At 37.3% G+C, this 19,910-nt stretch overlaps 1 protein-coding gene across 1 annotated transcript in view; it reads right to left on the bottom strand.

The window, feature by feature from the left end:
• Window positions 1-19,910, bottom strand: part of IL1RAPL2 (interleukin 1 receptor accessory protein like 2) — a 1,116,804-nt gene that overhangs the window by 483,640 nt on the left and 613,254 nt on the right. Inside the window, exon 4 of the mRNA XM_001925154.7 lies at window positions 14,670-14,856. Within this exon, the coding sequence (XP_001925189.7) occupies window positions 14,670-14,856 (187 nt within the window). The remainder of the gene's footprint in view (window positions 1-14,669; window positions 14,857-19,910) is intronic.

The raw sequence follows: 19,910 nt of genomic DNA, 5'->3' as shown, positions 1-19,910 counted from the left end.
ATTAAAAATTTGTTATTACATATTTACTTGGCAATAGCTTCATTAATTATTTATTATAGTAAAACTAATAATAATATTCAAGAAGCTCTCTCCCCATAGTTAAGAGATCCATTGTAGGTAGGCTAGAGGGGAAGGGAGTCAAGAAAATTAGGCTTGAGGAATTTTCTAGAAACGTAGCTAGGTAAAATGAGGTCACACATTGTTCTGGTAAGGGAATGGAGAAATTTTTCACTTATTTTCTGAGTTCAGTGTTCTACGACCAGAAGATAAGGTTTGGGTCTTGAGGTCAATTCTTTTTACCTTCTGAATGGGAATGTAAGGGAGTGTTTCTTGCTACTGGGATTGGACTTTACTAGAAAGGAACAGTTAACACTTTTCCACAGACTGACAAGGATATAACAATAGCAGAGTATGTAAGAATATTCAGCCAAGTGGCTTTGTCTTTTGGGAATTTTCTCAGACTTCTTTTTACACTATTGTTCAACAATAGTGATCGCCAAAGACTACAAACATCACTGAAGGTGTAGCGGATATCTGTGAGGGAGTGCTCAAGTATTTTATCATCTAAATTCTGACTCTGTCAGTTAAGGCCATTAAAAAACTGATCGTGAGGCAGATGATCTGAAAAATACTTGAGAGCAATTTCCACTTTCCATATGGTGTATACAACATATCCTCTATCTCTCCTCCCCACCCTCACTCCCACCATCCGCACACTCACCCTAAGTATTCACATAAAAGTAGAATTGGTACTGATTTTCAGTCCCCAGCTGTGTGTGTGTGTGTACGCATGTATTTGTAAAATGATTCGGGAGAGTGCCCATTTATTAGTTTTTTATTGTAAGAGATTTTTTTCTGTTATGATAGCAGAAGTTTTGACAACAAAACACAAAAACTGACACTTAGGTTCACAGGTATAATATTTAAGAGATATGCTTGCTTTATGTCCAATACAACCACCCACACACATTGTCAGAGAGTAAATAAAAGCAATACTACCTAGGGCATCTAGATATAAAGCTGCTTCGCTCCCTAGGGTCTTTCTAAAGAACTTAAGGGTCTGTCTGAAATTATATTACATACCATGTCTGGCAAGGTTTATCACCTATATGAGACTTGCTTCTGAGTTAAACCTTGGGATATAAGGTTTCTGGGAAAATGAAGAAGAAAGACTGAACAGAAAGGAAAAAAATAGCCCAGCTGCCACTATCGTCATACAATAATAATCCACAATTATTTTCGCATTGCTTCCAACTCTGATAGCCTCAGATTTCTAAAGAATCATTCTGGAGGTCATTAAACAAAAATATGGTCCCTCTGGGCATTTTGAGAGGAAAGGAAAATGAAAACTGAGCTGCTTCACTTTCACATAGCAGTGGTGGGGCAGGCAAATGAGCCCACACACTCATTTCAGTCAAAGACAAATGGCATCATTTTCTAATGTCATTTGGTGGTGGCAGGGAGTGCGAGTCCATATATTATTAGCTCTGACCATTTTCATTTTCTGTGCACACTACTTCCCCTCATCCCCCCAGGAAGTAAACTCTAAAGAATATATAGGAATTAGAAAATAACTCCTATGAAGAACAGCATGGAATCTTCACATGTTCTTTGGGCTAGATCTAGATATTCCCAAGTGCTTTGCAAGTCGTCATCTAGCCTTATTAAGGATTCTTGGTACCCAATAGGGTTTTTTTTTTTTTTTAATGTGGCATAGGAAAATGTTATCTTCAGGTCACATCCACCCTTCTGGAGCAATGTACTATAGATGAAAAAGAAAAAGGCTTCAGAGCAAGATAGCTGTTGGCCAAAACCTGGGATTCACCCAAGTTCTGTGATCTTGGGGAAATTTGCTTCCCTTCCTTAGGTCTCAGTGTTTCACTCTTCATATGGGGATACTATACGAGACCATAAGAGCGCCAGAATCCAGAGGCTTGCAGTTTTTTCATTATACACTTGTTGGGCGGCACTATATTTAGTGGCTATCCAACACAGAAAATGCTTTCCATCCCTAAACTTTTGCAATCCTGGATTATATCTCCTCCAAACCTCTGGCAATTCTCGGTGGAAATTGGTGCCAACAGACTAATCAGATAAAAACAAATCTTCACTAAATGCTTAACCATCCACCAGCAACATAATACTTTAACCCACTGAAAATGTACAGCTCCCTAAGAGGCCACTACAACACTAATCCTAGCAAGTGGGTAGAGAAACTATATTATATTCAGAAGGCTCTTGTAGATAACATCCTGCTCCCACTAACCCATCCTTCATGAAGTTACCTTATTGGCTATCCTACCCATGTCTGGGTGCCAATATCAAATCTCAGAAATCTTCCAGGATCTTTACTCCATTACTTGCAGCATCTCTTCCTTAAGCTGCTGGGTGATAGGCTTACTACTGTCTCTGCTTCTCCTGCTCCCAATCTTCCTATCGCCTCTTTCCTTTGGACAGACAACATTCCCATACTTTGCCATCCCCAGACATGTTTATTTTAATTCAGACAGCCTGTTGGGCAATGAAGTTTGTAGAACATAGGTCAGGTCTCAAGATGGTTGTTTATCTGAGGCAAGGACAAACCCCAAAGCTTCAAATGTGAGCTGGCCCTCAATATTGAATTCAGTGCATAATGCCTCTATTACTTAATGCCCCAAGGCCATTACATTAAACTTAATCAACTGGAAATTTTTGCTAAGAGCCAGTCTTGCTAAAGGTTCCTAAGTTTAGCAAAAAGCTTCAGTTCATGGCATGGCTGTCCACCCATAGAACGTCTGCTATAGGACAGCCTGGTTCAGTCAAAATAATATTAGCCTTTAAAGTCCAACTTCCTTCCTTTATACCCATCCTTCCCGGGCAGCAGATGTCACTTGTCGGCCATTGCTAGGTTGGGAGCCCAGGATGTTTGACATAAACATCTGCTGACCAAGCCCCTTGAAGCTGCCAGGCACATTTAGATCTTGGAATTTCAACCCTGAAATATTCACCACTATATTCTCAGTCTACTTCTGAGATAGCATCATCATACCCACAGGTGTATTTCAATCCATTCGATTTGTTAGTCATGGTTACTTCAGTGCTATGTAGAGCACATGACTCATTTCTCACAGCAAGAACACCAGGGAAATTCATTTAAATATTTATTCTGATTCTGAAGTTCAGACACAAAGCAGCTGTGCAACCATAAGCCAATCATGTAATCTCTGGTTCTCAAGGCACTTTTGTCCAAATATGTAACACCCATCCCCTCAAACTCAACTTCTTTCCTTTCCCTGGGAGATTGCACTATTCCACAGAGCATCTAGGCTTCTACCTCACAATTTTTAGGGAAACTAAACTATCTTCACTTTAAAGATGGAAGAGATAGGAGCACAACTGTGACATAGGTATTAATCTTGCACTCTACAGCCTCATCTCTACTTCAAGTGCCCAGGATAATCCACTGCAGGGAATCCTTCCCCTTCCCAGCTCTATTTCTCTAACTTTCTGTCTTCATAGTCCTATCGTGGTTGGGACTTCAAGGGTGGTTGAGTATAAATTCCATACTGAAATATTGGTGATGGAATCCCAAGCGGTATGCTTTTGAGCATGCTACTTAACCAATATAAGCCTAAGCTGCTTCACCTCTTTTTAAAAAGGTGGTGATAATATTTACCAATAGGGATAATTACTAGGGTTAAATGAGGTAATGCATGTAAATGCTCTATAATATAGAGCATCACTTGCTAAAACCACTCAATAAATATTAACTATTATTCTATTATTGCTTTTACCCTCAGTATTCTGCTTTCAGATTACATACACATGTATCATGATATGTTAGTCATTATTAGGAGTTAATGTGACTCATTTCTATAGGAGTATGGAGATAATCCAAAGTTATGATTCTATTAAAAGGGTAGATATCCATTTCTGATCTGGCATACAAAGGAATTGTAAACTGTTACTACCATCCTAACAACAAGAAAAAAACTGAACAAACTCAAGAACTTTTAAAATATACATCAGATAATTGAGGAGACAGTAAAAACCACTGCCCTAAAAAGTGGAGAGACAGATGGATGCAGAAAATCATAGTTTACAGGGAGCAGAAGCAGCTGCAGGAACCAGAAACTGATAGGAACACTTAAAGTTTAACTGACTAATTTCTGGAAACTGTGAACAAAGCTTGATAAATAAAAATCTCAGGCATGCCAATCCTTGGGAGTGGCCCACCCCATACTTTTGTAAATTTTACCTCCAAGAGCTCCAGTAAATACTCACAATGATGATTAGAGAACAATCCCTTCATGCTTCTGGCAGAGGAAGGAGAGAGTAAACCATTTTGAAATATTCACAAAGAGCTCTGTTCTCTGCAATAACAGCCTGCCCATAAAGGACCTGGAGTATTGGAAATATGAAACTCTAGACCTCCTCTAGCCTTTGAAGTAGAGGACAAAAATATCCAGCTCTGTCTCCCTCTATCCTTTCTGTTTTACCTAATGGGAAGTGAGAGGGAAGCTGACAAGCATATAAGATGGTCACAGCCCAGGACTAAAAGACTGAATTTAATCATAGGATTATAGAAAGCTTTACCTTACCCTATACCTTACTAACACATCAATAGAGTTCATGTATAGTTACAGCATATTACAGTCAAAAGAAATGCACAACATGGACCTTATTTAAGAAGTCTCTAGGAAAACTGAAAGATAACAAGGGAGTGAAAAACAAAGACATCAAAGGGAATTTTAGCCTCTCACAACTACAGCAAGTAGTAAAAACAGCCCAACTCTTAGCCAGAAAAGCATTAAAAACCTCACACTAAAGGACTATGTACTTCTGTTCCTTTTACCCAGTATATCGTATCTGGATTTTAAAAAAAATTTACAAGGCATACTAAAAGGCAGAAAAAAAAAAAAAAAAAAAACACGCTGTTGAAGAGAAAGAATAAGCATCAGAGCCAGATTCAGATATAGCAGAAATTTGGAAGTACCAGTCTGCGAATTTAAAATAAGTATGATTAATATATTAAAGTTACTAATAGAAATCATGGGTGATACATAAGGACAGAAGAGAGATGGAAACTCTTAGAAAGACTCAAAAGGGGAATGATATAAATCAAAACAGAAATAAATCATGACTTTGATAGGTACATTCATAGACTGGAAATGGCCAAGGAAAGAATCAGTGAGTTTGAAGATATCTCAGCAGATATTTCCCAAACTAAAAAACAAAGAGAAAAAAGAATGGAAAAAAAATTGAACATAATGTTCAAGAACTGTGAGAGACGTACAGAAGATGTAACATAAATGTAATGGAATACCAGAAGGAGAAATGGAGAAAAGAACAGAAGAAATATTTGACGTCATTCTAATGCTGGATCATTCAAGATTATAGCAGACTGTGAGTTCCACGGTGGCTCAGTGGGTTAAGGGTCTGGTGTTGTCACTGCAGTGGCTTGGTCACTGCTATGGCATGGGTTCGATCCCTGGCCCAGAAACTGCCACATTCTCTGGGCATGGCCCCTGCCAAAAAAAGATTATAGCAGACTAGGCATGAACAGAGAGGTTTGGTGTGCAGGTAGGCTACTGTAAGCATATGAGCTGAATTTTGAACAATATGTAAAAGTTAGGCAGGCAAGCAGGACATATTGGACAGAGGGAATAACATGTACAGAAGCACTCTGATGTGAAAAAGCTTGGAATGGACAAAAAAAAATATGAATAGTTTTGCTCTCTTGAAAGTGACACTGAGTAGGCTGAGGCAAGATACTAAAAGCCTTAAATTTCAGGGGTTCCCATCGTGGTGCAGTAGTTAATGAATCTGACTAGGAACCATGAGGTTGCAGGTTCAGTCCCTGCCCTTGCTCAAAGGGTTAAGGATCCGGTGTTGCCATGAGCTGTGGTGTAGGTTGCAGACGTGGCTCAGATCCTGGGTTGCTGTGGCTCTGGCATAGGCCAGTGGCTACAGCTCCAGTTAGACCCCTATCCTGGGAACCTCCATATGCCATGGGAGCGGCCCTAGAAAAGGCAAAAAGACAAAAGAAAAAGCCTTAAATTTCATTCTAAGATATTTGCACATTGTCAGTTTTCAAATCCCATCTCCAATACTGTTTAACCTATCTCACAAGGCTGTTCTAAGAATTGAATTAGCTAATGAATGAACATGTGTGGCACAGTGTTAGGTCCTATAAACACTCAACAAAAAGGAACTATTAACTAAGAGGTTTGGTATAGAATCATTTGAGTGCTTTAAATAGCATAGTATGCTGGTATACTATGATCAGATGTGCATTTCTGAAAGATCATTCTAGCAGATATATAGAAAGCTGTCAGATTACAGAGAGAGAAATTGCTTAAAGTATTTTAATTTTTTTATCTGTTTTTATCCATTGAATGCTGTTAATATCATTAAGGACATACAGGAGGTCCCTTCTAAGCCTGGATTCTTTTTTTTTTCTTTTTAGGACCACATTCGAGGCATACGAAACTTCCCAGACTAGAGGTTGAATCAGAGCTGTAGCTGCTGGCATATGCAGCCATGTCTGCAACCTACACCACAGCTTGATCCTTAACCCATGGAGTGAGGCCAGGGATCGAACCCGCATCATCATGACTACTAGTCAGGTTCATTACCGCTGAGCCACAATAGGAAATCCTAAGCCTGGATTCTTATAACAATTTAGGAAAGATCAACAGTAAACTCCTGTTAAATTTGAGGGAAAAAAAGTCAAAAATTATAAAAGCTGACAAGAACATATCAATTTGATAAATCAAGAAATTGTACAGTCAAAACTCACTCTTGTAAGAACTATATTCCTAAATACCAAAACCCAGCAGTAAGTGATCATCTATGGGTGGGTGGCTTAAAAGTGGTTTATTTCTACAGTGGAATATTGGACACTACTCAACAGTAAAAACAATGAACTGTTGATATATATGACGACATAGACAAATCTCAAATTCATTATTGTTAGTGAGCAAAGACAGGCACAGAAGGTTACATATCACATTATTCCATTTATATTACATTCTAGAAAATGCAAAACTATAAGAACATAGGAGTTCCCGTCGTGGCGCAGTGGTTAACGAATCCGACTAGGAACCATGAGGTTGCGGGTTCGGTCCCTGCCCTTGCTCAGTGGGTTAACGATCCAGCGTTGCCGTGAGCTGTGGTGTAGGTTGCAGATGTGGCTCGGATCCCGCGTTGCTGTGGCTCTGGCGTAGGCCGGTGGCTACAGCTCCGATTCAACCCCTAGCCTGGGAACCTCCATATGCCGCGGGAGCGGCCCAAGAAATAGCAACAACAACAACAACAACAACAACAAAACAACAACAAAAAAAGACAAAAGACAAAAGACAAAAAAAAAAAAATATAAGAACATAAAACAGATATGTTTTCTCTCAGAGGAAAACAGAAGCCAAACACTCCAACATAAACAACAGCAATATCTTCTCAGATCCACCTCCTAGAGTAATGACGACAAAAAAAAAAAATCAGACTTAATTAAACTTAAAAGTTTCTGTATAGCAAAGGAAACCCACAGCAAAACAAAAAGACCAACCACAGAATGGGAGAATATATTTGCAAATGAAGCGACTGACAAGGGATCAATCTCCAAAATTTATAAACCTGCAGCTCAATACCAAAAAAACAAATGACCCCATCCAAAAATCAGCAGAAGATCTAAACAGGCAATTCTCCAAAGAAGACACATACAGATGGCCAAAAAACACATGAGAAGATGTTCAACATCACTCATTATTAGAGAAATGCAAATCAAAACCACTATGAGGTAACACCTTATACTGTCCAGAATGCCATCATCAAAAAGTCTACAAACAAGAAATGCTAGAGAGGGGGTAGAAAAAAGGGAACCCTATTACACCATTGGTGGAAATGTAAATTGGTACAACCACTATGGAAAACAGTATGGAGATTCCTCAGAAAACTAAAAATAAATAGAATTACCATTTGATCCAGCAATCCCACTCCTGGGCATCTCTCCAGAGAAAACCATGACTCAAAAAGATACACGTACTGCAATATCCACTGCAGCACTATATACAATAGCCAAGACATGGAAACAACCCAATGTCCATCGACAGAAGAGTGGATAAAGAAGATATGGGACATATACACAATGGAATATTACTCAGCCATTAAAAGGAAAGAAATAATGGCATTTGCAGCAACATGGATGGACCTAGAAATTATCATGCTAAGTGAAGTTAGATAGTGAGACACCAATATAATATGCTATCACTTACATGTGGAATCTAAAAAAAGGGACACAATGAACTTTTTTGTAGAACAGATACTGACTCACAGACTTTGAAAAACTTATGGTTTCCAAATGAGACAAGTTAGGAGTGGGGGGATGGGCTTGGGGTTTGGGATGGAAATGCTAAAAAATTGGGTCATGATGATCGCTGTACAACTACAAATGTAATAAAATCCACTGAGTAATAATAATATAAAAAAACAGATTTGTTTTTAGCAAGGACTTGGGCTAGGAGGAGGGAATTGAATACAAAAGGACATGGAAGACCTTAGAGTGATGGGAATGTTCTGGATCTTGTTTGTGGTGTTTACATTTGCCAAAACACATCTAATCATACAGGATAAATTTTATAGTTATAGATTACGCAGAATAACATGAGTTAAAAAAAAAAACTTTGAATCTTAAAATTCCCAATTAGAGTTTGAGATGCCCTAGGTAACTTTATTTCTAACTTCCTATGTAAATTTTCCATTTCTATCATTGCAAAAAATAACAAGTAAGAACTTTAGTTATTAGATTTTTATAACATGTCTGAGACATATGGCAGATGTTATTACATCTATTTTATATATGGAGAAATAGAGACTCAGGAGTATGCAATTACTTATCCACATTAATGTTGGAATGGTGACCAGAATCCAGGTTCCCAGACTTAAAGACCAGTGCTTCTTATACATATGAAATACCTATTCCTCAAACATTAACCCACCTTCTCTAGAACTTATAAATAGTAAATAATGGTTTTCCCAATTCTAGAAATAAAAACAAGGATAAATGGTTCTTAAATCTTGTATCACTGACTATGGTTTCAGGGCACATAAAACTGAAACATCCTCAGATTTCATAGCTAATTCCTTCTGGATGCAAGTATCTTGGAAAATTCTAATTATATAGATTAAATTTTTCAGGATGGAATGTAATTTTATGGTTATGAAATAAGGCACATATCAATATCATTACATTTCCAAAAGGGATTCAAAATCCCCAAGCATTTTACCAAACCAATTTTTAGTTAAAAAAAAATGTTGGTCATTTGGGCTGCTGGTATTATGAGGTCTGCAATGATCTTATTTTTTCCCCCTCAAGAAAATTGTCATGATGAGTAACAAGATTAATCAATCTAAAGCTCTTAACTTTGGAAGCTCATCTCATTGTAATGGTGACAGCATTTAGAAATGGTCATTCCTAAACTGTTATTTTAGTAGATGAAATTAACTCCTCACAATCCATCTGGAATTTTCTTAAACATGGTGTGAGTCAGAGATATAATTATTTTTTCCCAAGTGAATACTCAATTGTGTACCCACCATTTTTAATAAGCCACCATCCCCTTTCACATACTTTAAAATGAAATGTAATAATATACTAAGTTCTCATGTATACATATTTTTACCTGTTTCTGGACTATCTATTCTATTCAAATGATCTAGTTATCCTTTCTTGAATTGTTTTAATTGCTGCTGTTGTACAGTAATTTCAGTGTAAGCTAGAATAAATTCCCTCTCATAAATGTTTTTTTCCTAACACTTCCTTTGCAAATCTGGTACATTCATTCATCCATATGAATTTTCGAATGTTTATCATGTTGTCTTATTTTTAAAAAATCATATTTTAGCAAATCTGAATAAATATTTATATATTAGAAATAACTGATCTTTTATGAGATCTTCCTATGAATAAATATGTTCTGCCTCTCCAATGATATAGACTATATTTTTATGTCCTTCTCTAAAATAATATTTTTATATAGGTTTCTCCCATCTTTGTTAAATGTATTCTAAAGTGTTTTATAGTTTCTCATTATTGCAAATAGGATAATTTCAATTTTGCCTTTATATATCTAACTAATTATTACTAGAAAATATTGAATATTTTGTATATTTTTATTAAGCTACATTACCAAATTATCTTGTTAGTTCCATTTCTATTGATGTTGTTTGGTCTCTTGGGATTTCTTGGTATATAATTACAATCTAAAAAATAAGATTATTTTGTCTCTTCAATTATTTATACAGCATATTTCATTTAATTTTCTTATGGCATCAGCTAGAACCCCCAAAACAATATTGAATACTAGTACTGACAGTGATCATTCCTATCTTGTAACTCATGGGTGTAAAGATATGTGTATGTTTACATGGATGTTTATTGTAATACTGTCTTTATTTTTTAAAAAAATAGAAAAAAAACTTGAATATCCATCTAAAGAATGGTTGAATAAAGAAAGGTTATATATAGCCCATGAACTATGATACAGCTATTAAAAATGAGTCAGATATATATAAACAACATGAAATAATGTTTGTGATACATTTGTGTGTAATGAGGAGAGGTGAAGAGCAATATGTTCAGTATGTTCCCATTTTTATAAAAATGAGGGATGAGAAGATATATGTGTGTATGTATGTATATCTATAAATTACACACACACACACACACACACACACACACACAGAGTTAGCATAGAAGAAAGTGTGGAATGCTACAACAAACAGGTAACATTAGTTGCCTTAGATGGCTCAGAATAGAGGAACACAGAACTGACTTAATTTGTTAAAATGGTCACAGTTTTTAAATATACACAGCTACATATGTTCACTTATTTTGTCTTGTCTCCAGGCTTTATGAAAACCTCAGTAAATATCAAAAAGAAAGGAGAAATGGGTGTCATTAGACTTAAGCAAATCACTTAACCTCTTTGGGGCATCCGTTTCCTCATATGTAAGACAAATAAGTTGTGCTAGATGGGCTCTAAGGTCCCTATGATATTACAATTCCTTCTTCTTAGTTCCAGTTTGATCTTGAGAAAATCTCTTTCTGGTTCATTTGAGTCCCTTTGAACAAAGAGTCATTAAGGAGTTCTTCAGAAGGATTACAGGAACTGTTTCTGAAATAACAATTTTCAGAGAGCATTCTATTTACTCAGTGATGTGAGTGTATGAGGTGCATAAGATATGTATTTAGCAGAGCAATCAGAGTGGTGTTATAAGAACATGCGTTAGAAATTAGAAGTTGAAGATTTGAACCCCTAATTGTGTGTTAGCTAAGTGACCCTCTGTTAGCTGTTTGTTTCCTCATTTAAAGTAATAATAATACCAATAGGTAGCCTCACATTCTGTTGTTAATTGATGGAATTCACTGGGATAAAGGGACTCTACACTCTTGTGTCACGTGTCCTCAGTTAATTATGAGGTTGTTCTAATTGTTGTTGTCTTCTTTTTCTTCCTCTTTTTCTTCATTGGCATATAGTTGATTTACATCTAGTGTTCTTCTTAGCTCAATAAAGAAAATAATCTCTATCTCTCATTTTGAAAATGTTTCTAAATGCACTGACATTGTTGTATATTCTATTCTAATGTCTAAGCCCTATTCATAGTGTCAGGAGGAAGTGCTCAAAGTGTAGCCCCTCTCCTCACTTCCTTTCACTAACTAGTAGAGCTCACATACAGGATTTACAGCCCTCCCACCCCCTTACATATATCTCTTATATTCCAAGGACGCCCAGAATAGGCTTATACTCATTCATCATTATGAACACTCCCCAATGCCATACTAGCCACCTCTGCCTTCCAATCCATCTGTGATTATATGCAGGCATGGAAGGAGAGTCCTCAAAGTCCTTCCGTAACAGAAAGGATGGAAAAGAAACAAGTTTAAAGAATTCTTCTATCTGAAAAGAGGCCTGGGAAAGGGATTGTCAGGACACATACTTTTCCCTGTTAAAACACAACATAATAACTGTACATTTCTAATGTTCAATATGTACCAGAATGAACTCTGGACAAGTGTGTCCTCCCCTTTTCATTGCTATAGGCACAGCAAAATCATGTCATGTTCAGTCTGGTAGGAGGAAATGCACAGACTGCAAAACAAGCAAGACAGATTTTTGAACCATTGGCTAAAAAGGAAACATTTTCCCAATACATCAATACATTTTGTCAAGGATTTACTTGAAGCCTTATATGAAAAGCAGGGTTAACAATGCAATTGGGGATGTCAGAGATTCTTTAACTTTTGGTTTCAGTTTTTTATTCTGATTCATTTGTATAGTGTAGTGGCTAAGTGGAAGGGCCCAGGAGCCAAACTGCAAGTCACAAACTGCTGTGTGACTTTTATTAAGTCACTAAACTTGTCTGAGTCTCCAGTCACTTTTGTAAAATGGGGAAAGTAATAATACCTACTTAAGACAGTAGTTCTAGAGACAGTGGTTCTAGAGACTGAATTAACCCATTTAAAGCAATTAAAATAGAGTCTGATATTTAGTAAATACTTAATAAATGTTACCTATCATTATGATTATTATTTATCAATTGTAAAATGTTATAGAATATTCAATGTTCTTATCCAGGCAGAGCTGGAAAAGCCATTTGCTTCACCATCATTGGTCCATTTGTAAGAAAGAGTGAGGATTAGCTTTGCCCAAGGAATAAATTATTTTAGTATACCATGACAATGGTGATGTCTAGAGATGTGGGGGAAAAAAAGGAAGAAAGAATTTAGCAGAAAGGTATGAGGATGAGATAGTAGAATGAACATTGTAAGAGAAAGCTGATTATCTGAATTTTACTCCTAGTTGCTAACTCTTGAATTGGTCAACCCCCCTTTCTCAACTATAAAATTGAAATAAAACTTTTTTAATCTATCTTTTCATGGGCTTCTCTAACCAGTGCTGCACCTTAGAGAAGTATCTGTGATCAAGGCTGGGTTTAGCCCCAAGCCTATTGAAGGAGAGGGTAGTGATTAGGAAAATGGACTTTGGAATCACACTACCTTGAATATAAGATGAGGCTTCATTAGCTGAGTAGCTTTGGACAAGTTTCTATGCCTCTCTAAGACACAAATGTTTTCTCTATTACATGAAGATAATAGCACCCACCACACGGAGTTGCATTGCAACTTAAATGAGGTAATGTAGAGACCAAGCTTGGCATAGTAAATGGCACAGAGTAGTGCTTAATAAATACTAACAAAGCTGAAGATGGCATGAAGGGGCTCACACAGTTATGGATATTCTATATTTTTGCACAGTGAACATCACATTCCTTTTGATCTGTCAGAATATTAAGGGAACAAGGGAGGATGACAATTCACATAGAGACTTGAGGTCTTAGTTCAGGACGTGCTCTTGGTGTCTACTGTCGAGTTCCCCCAGGTGTGGAGATGAAAGGGCTTCAAAATATAAAAGCACATGACAACTATAGGGAACTAGGATTTCGGCTTTCCTGGGAACCAAAGGTCCATCAGATCCTATAGAAACAACTTGATCCACCTTTTATGTGTATTTGGTTCCAATAATGTGAATAGTACCTTGCGGAAAACCTCCTGAGTCACCTCTGGGCATCACGTATAAAACTGAACCACGTGCCAACCAGTGTGACTCACAGGTTGGCAGAGGGTGCTCAGTCCTCTTTTAGAACCACAGGGCCCCAGGCTAGCAGCCAGAATATCACAGCTGGAAGTCTGTGTGTTTATTTCTCTGCTTTCTCCTCTAGATCCACACTCTGCCACTGTCTGACCTACACTATGTCCAGGAAGCTGAAGGCTATTGATTCTATCTGCTGGTTTTGTCCTCTGAATTCTGTTTATATTTACAGGGTGGGAGGGGAAATGCTGGCAGGGAAACCAGAAGGCAGGAGTTAGGAGGGGTCAGGGTTTTCATCCTGCCCACTCCCTCTCTGTCTGCCACAGTTCATATGTTCCTTGAAGGCCCAGCTCCTGACAGGCCTGCTCTGCTCTTGCCAGGTTCCAGGGGCACAGCTCCTTCCTCTTGCCGCTGGAGGCCCAAAAGTGGTTGTTCACTGCTTCCTCCCTTTTGGGTTCCCTTAACCCTAACCATACCTCTGTAAATAGTTCCTTCATCCAAGTCTCTTCTGTGAAACCTGTGACTGTGGTTTATCTCCAGATAAACATTATTTCCAGTGTTCACACATTCTGCACTGAGCCCATCTCTCCCCTCTGTACTGATGCCAGTGGCTCTTACAACATAGGCCATGATAAAGGTTGTTGTTCTTTGCAATGACTACTTATAATGACTACTTGTAATGATGGGCCTTTGTTCCTAACATTAAATAATATTTTTATGTCCCTCAAATACTTTCTTTCATGTGTTATTTAAATCTTCACTCTTCTTCCCACTTAGTTTAGAGAGTTGGGGTAGAGAGAGATTTTCCTTATTTTCAGTCCTTGGAAAAGCTGGGATTGCTTCTGACACCTGCTGTTAGAAGTACATGAAAACCAGTAATACACAGGAATCATAGCTCTGAATTATTTAGCTGTGGCTCTGTTGATTCTTCTCAGTAAACATCTAATACCAAAAACTCAAAGTAAAATTTCTCCCTTTGTCTCTCCCCAAGCCAGCTATCAACTTAAGTTAAAAAATTCATTTGACATCACACTGAGTTACCTTGTACCACACGACATCAGGCTCCTGATCGGACTTTTTGAAGTCATCCATGTCTGGGCAGGAGATCTCCTTTCTTTTAGTGACTTCAGATTTTTCCAAATAGCGGATCCTGCTATTGTAGCACAGGCCTGATTCATTCTCTGCAACAGTCAAGGACATTGACACCTTCATGCAATATGTCGAGTTTCTGTAGGAATAAAGAAATAGCAAAATGGCTTTATTGGGTGTTTACAAATATGTTTGCACTCTATACAGTTCAAGAGTATTGACTTTTTCATTTAGGATATTGCCTAGAAATCAGAAACAACATGAAAACAGCACAGGAAAGCTTCCTACTTCAACTGACAGGATGATATAAAACAAAATGCTAATGTGGACATCTCTAGCCATGAGATAGCAACATAGCTACACAGCACAGCTGTACCCATCTCCTGAAGTGTAAAATAATTAGACTTCTTTCCCAGTGGTAAACATTGCTATGTTCACAATCTGATAGTGAAAATGCATGAGAAAGTCTATAACTAGGGCTATAGCCATTTTTAGTTGGCCTCCATGGTCAGTACTTTACAGGTATTCTAAGGGCTGTTAATTTTGCCACTGATTTCTAAGCCAACATTTTCTTTTACAGGGGACCTAGCAAAAAACAGATCAATATACAGAAGGTATCTGTTAACTCACATAGCTTTTTAAGGCGCATACTGAGATATGTCACACGTCAAATTCTGGGTTCCTATAAAAAACAAATACTAATAGGGTGTGGACAGTCAGGATTAGATTTATCCACCAAAACTAGCATTATAGAGGGGTTTCCACATTAAGTTTTACCATAAGGCCATTTTAGAAATTGGACATTAATTGACTCACCCGCAATACAAGGTTATTTATGGAATTCAATTCTGCCCTCATTTCCCTGTGTATATCCCGTGACTTTTCCCTACTGTCCTCTACCTGACTCAGAAAATATCAACCACACAAAAGAAACCTGGAAAGTATGAGGAAGAGACCAGAGGCAGCATGGTAAGACTTAGAAAACGGTTAAGTGTAAATCTTCTTGTGAGACATTTCAAAATCATATCTGTTCTAAACGTGAAAAGATACCTGCTGCTAAAAAACCACAAAGTGCCAAGGACACTACAAAATAATTTTCACAACTAGGTAACAACGATCCTGATAAATGTGATTATCATGCCAACCAATGTTAAGATGGCCTCCAGTGATTGCTATTATTCATACTACTTAGGACTCATTGAAATTTCACAATACACCAAACACCATATAAAATACAGGTGTGCTTATGGCTGCTGTCCATGGGGTTTACAGAACAAGTTAGCAACAATGACTATTATTCATATTTCTAGTGAAGTTAATTACTAGTCAGTACTCCTGACTATGCCCTGAAGATCTATCTATCTGAAAATGATATCAAAGCACTCCCATTCTGATGCTCAGATATAACCCTGTTATACAATATGGATTGTGAGCTTTTGTTTTTCTCTCTTACTCAATGTAGGTTCTTAGAATCCAAAGGGTATAAGATATACCCACTGGGGAATCAAATGTAAGAACACTTAATTATTTTATGAGATGTTTGACAGCACCTTTAAAAAAAACATGAAGCTTTAGATTTTGGTGGCTTTTAAGTCACAAGAATGGTTTTTAAGTCTCAGTCAATAAAGTAAAATTTGGTTCAATTTGCCTCTTCTTAACTCCATTTTCAATATTTCAGTGCTAACTATTTCCATGTCTCCTTGCTTTCTTTAACATCCTATGTGATGTCGCCTATCATAACATTCTGTCATTCACTCTTTAAGCTGTAGTCACAATGGCATTTCTTCTGTTTCTTCTGTTTCTATTCTAAGCCTGTTGAGCCATAGACATTTATACTTGCTCTTCTCTTTGACTTTCTATCATTTTTTTGTTACGTGTCAGCAAAGGATTTGTTGCTCTTGTTCATCACTCTATTCTTGGGATCTAAATTAATAGATAGTAAGTGCTAAGTAAATGTTAATTTCTTTAAATGTGTGGGCATCAAAAGGTATACATTCAAGAGACATGTCCTCTCTGCTCGATTTTGCATAAACTTCATATGGTACTAACCCCCCATCCCCATTCTATGGATTCACGTATACAGTTGGTCAAAATCACATCCCCTGTTTAAATATGACTCAGGATAATTTTGAAGGCATTCTTGTATCAGCAGGGTAAGGATTAGCCAAGTTTTGCGCATCAGCATGCCAGTAAAGGAAAAAAATATGATGACTATATCTGAGAAACAAGGAGAACTAGGGTAGGTATAGGAGATAGAAGGAAGATAAATGGTCAAAGTTTTTTAAAAAGTATTAAAGACAGAAGAAGAAGAATCACGTCTGCTGAGTATGTAAAGTAGTATGGACAGTTTTAATGTCATAGAGTTTGATCATATCTACTCTATGGTGTCCATCCATAGAGGTTAAAGAGACTTATTTGTTAAATATCTTCCCATTATTATGTCACAAACCAGAGAAAGAGAGCTGTTAACCAGCAGTATCAACAACAGAAGGAGATAGAATGTCCAGTTCCCTTAAAGGAGCTTACTATTCCAAATATATTTAGCCCTGGGGAGAAAAGGGGTTAGACTAAATAAGGGACCAATATAATATACTGGTTTCATAGCAAAGTATCAGCTTTGAACTAAGATATATTAGGTTCAACTAGCTCTGTGTCCTTGGGCAAGTTAGGTAACATCTCTCAGTTTCAGATTCCTCAGCTGAAAAACGAGGATAAAAAAATTATTTATGGTGATTCCATTAGAGGTTGAAGGAAGGAACTCCTTTTATCAGACAAACTTAAGCAAAAATAAGTTTACTGTTTTCAGTTGAAATGATTATAATACCTGACATTTCCAGGCTGCAGTAACTATTAAACAAAATAAGGTATATAAAACATATAACACAGCATCTGGTACATAGTAGACACTTAATAAACTATCATTAGACTTGCTATTACTGATAGAATTAGTTTGTACATATACTGTTAAGAAATAATAATTATAATTTAAATGTGCTATAGTAAGTACAAACAAACATCAACAACACACTGGAAGCAATGTGTTAAGATATACCACTGGGTTGGGGTGCTATTTGAGAGGAAAGAGTCTAGAAGAGGTCAGCTAGGCAACAAGCCTAGTACCAGTGCTTCATGAAGGCCTGAAGGGATCAAAAAAATAAACTGACATAGGCACAAAAGTTAATCAGAGAAAGCAACTAAGGCAAAAAGGAACTTACAAGTATTGTGAATACTAGGTACTAGGCACTGGTCAGAACTTTGGGAGTCAAATTGTTATTAAGATTTCCACTAAGGGAGTTCCCATTGTGGCATAGTAGAAATGAACCCAACTAGTACCCATGAGGATGCAGGTTGCCTCCCTGGCCTTGCTCAGTGGGTTAAGGATATGGCGTTGCCATGAGCTGTGGTGTAGGTTGCAGATATGGCTATCTGAGTTGCTGTGGCTGTGGTGTAGGCCAACAGCTGTACCTCCAATTTGACTCCTAGCCTGGGAATTTCCATATGCCATGGGTATGGCCCTAAAAAGAAAAAAAAAAAAGATTCCCACTAAGTCTTCTACAAGTTTCTTAGACAAGCACCTTCTATAATAAAGCCCAGACCTCTAGGCAAGATTTTCTGTTCCCTCTCCAAGTCCTCCAAAGTATACCCTATGAAAGTCATGCCAGATGCATCTTCATTAACTTGGGATCAGGATGAGGGCAGGGAACCCACTCTGGGGATAGCTGATGGGTTAAAGAAGGAAATGTTCTCTAACTCTTAACCACAAACAACCTTGGCTAGGGCTCTGCATGGATTCACTCTTGCCCTGGTCTCTAGAATGTAAAATGCTACCTGCAAACTGCTTGTTAGCTCATGAACAAGCCCCAATATAGTGTCCTTGATGCTGACCAAGACCTCTGGAACTTAAGACAAGGTCTAGCATGAATCCTGCTGTCTCCTGTACTGACCTGAGGGCGGTGTGATCAAGGATGCCTGACAGTATGAGATTCAGGTTGACTTTTATTAGTTCTGTAATCCAGCCCTGGCACAGTTCCCACTAGCAATCTTGCATTATTTAGATTTTATTTTGAAAAATGCCACAGGCCAGTTCTATTTAAAATGTTTCCGGCAACTGGGACCTAAAAATGTTACTTTCTTTCATTAGGTACAATTAGAGCTATGCAAGTTTGAAGAGGCAGACTGACGAGTGTGCAAGAACAGAAATTGTACTTTTTTCCCTGTCCTCCCTTTACATCCTGAGGAGGACATGAGGCAAATTCAGGCTCAATATGAGCAAAGGGTCTTTTCAGTGATTCTTCAGCATTGCCTTACAATTGTATACATTTTTAATCTTTCAAGTATTTCCATATCTCCTATTTTACTTAATTCTCCCAATAATCCAGGAAAAGGTGCAGGTTAAATATCAGCTACAATTGTATAGGAGTAAAGTGTAGACACATAGAAGATAAATATCTTAGCCAAGTTCATATAAATGCTCAGTGGATTAGAACCAAGGTTTTGGCTGTTAGCCCTTGGCCATTCTCAGAACTTGATGCTATCAGCCAAACTAACTCATTGTTTTCCACACCAATTTGGGGATGCTCACAAAAGAAATGCAGATGTGTAAAGGTAACACATAAGGAACACTATGGTTAAAATGCACAGCATAGAATTTTCAAGTTTATAAATAAACCTCTCTTTCTATTCCAAAGAGTTAATGTTAGTTACTTTAGGTCATAATTTATACTTTTTTAACGGAAATATTTCTAAGAGAAAATGTTGGCCATCCTGGGTTCCCTGAGGGGAAAAATAAGACCTAGGATTTAAAACATATATGGAAAATACAGACTTCCTTTTCCAACTCCCATTTATAAAATATGCTAATACTATAAAATCTAAAATTTTATTTGAAAAATTGAGTTTATATGAATTTGTTGTATTACCAGGCCTAACCTACTGAAAAGAAACTAAAAGAACTAGGGAACTCTTTCATATCTAAAAGCAGAGGCCCAGATAAAATGCCTTAGGATATAATTGAAACTTTCTGTATGTGTGTATATAAAATAATCCACTCATACATGACCGAGAAATATGGATCTTTCCAGTGGCAAGTTTGAATCACCATTCTCAAGGAAAGCAATTGCAATCTGCCACCTAAAGGTATATAGGTAGCTAGTACAAAATCTGTTGCCAATGACTGATTGAGATATGAGAAAA

The sequence above is a fragment of the Sus scrofa genome, chromosome X (genome assembly GCF_000003025.6).
Source record: "Sus scrofa isolate TJ Tabasco breed Duroc chromosome X, Sscrofa11.1, whole genome shotgun sequence".
Taxonomy (NCBI): Eukaryota; Metazoa; Chordata; class Mammalia; order Artiodactyla; family Suidae; genus Sus; species Sus scrofa.
This window is presented reverse-complemented; position numbering and strand designations above follow the sequence as displayed.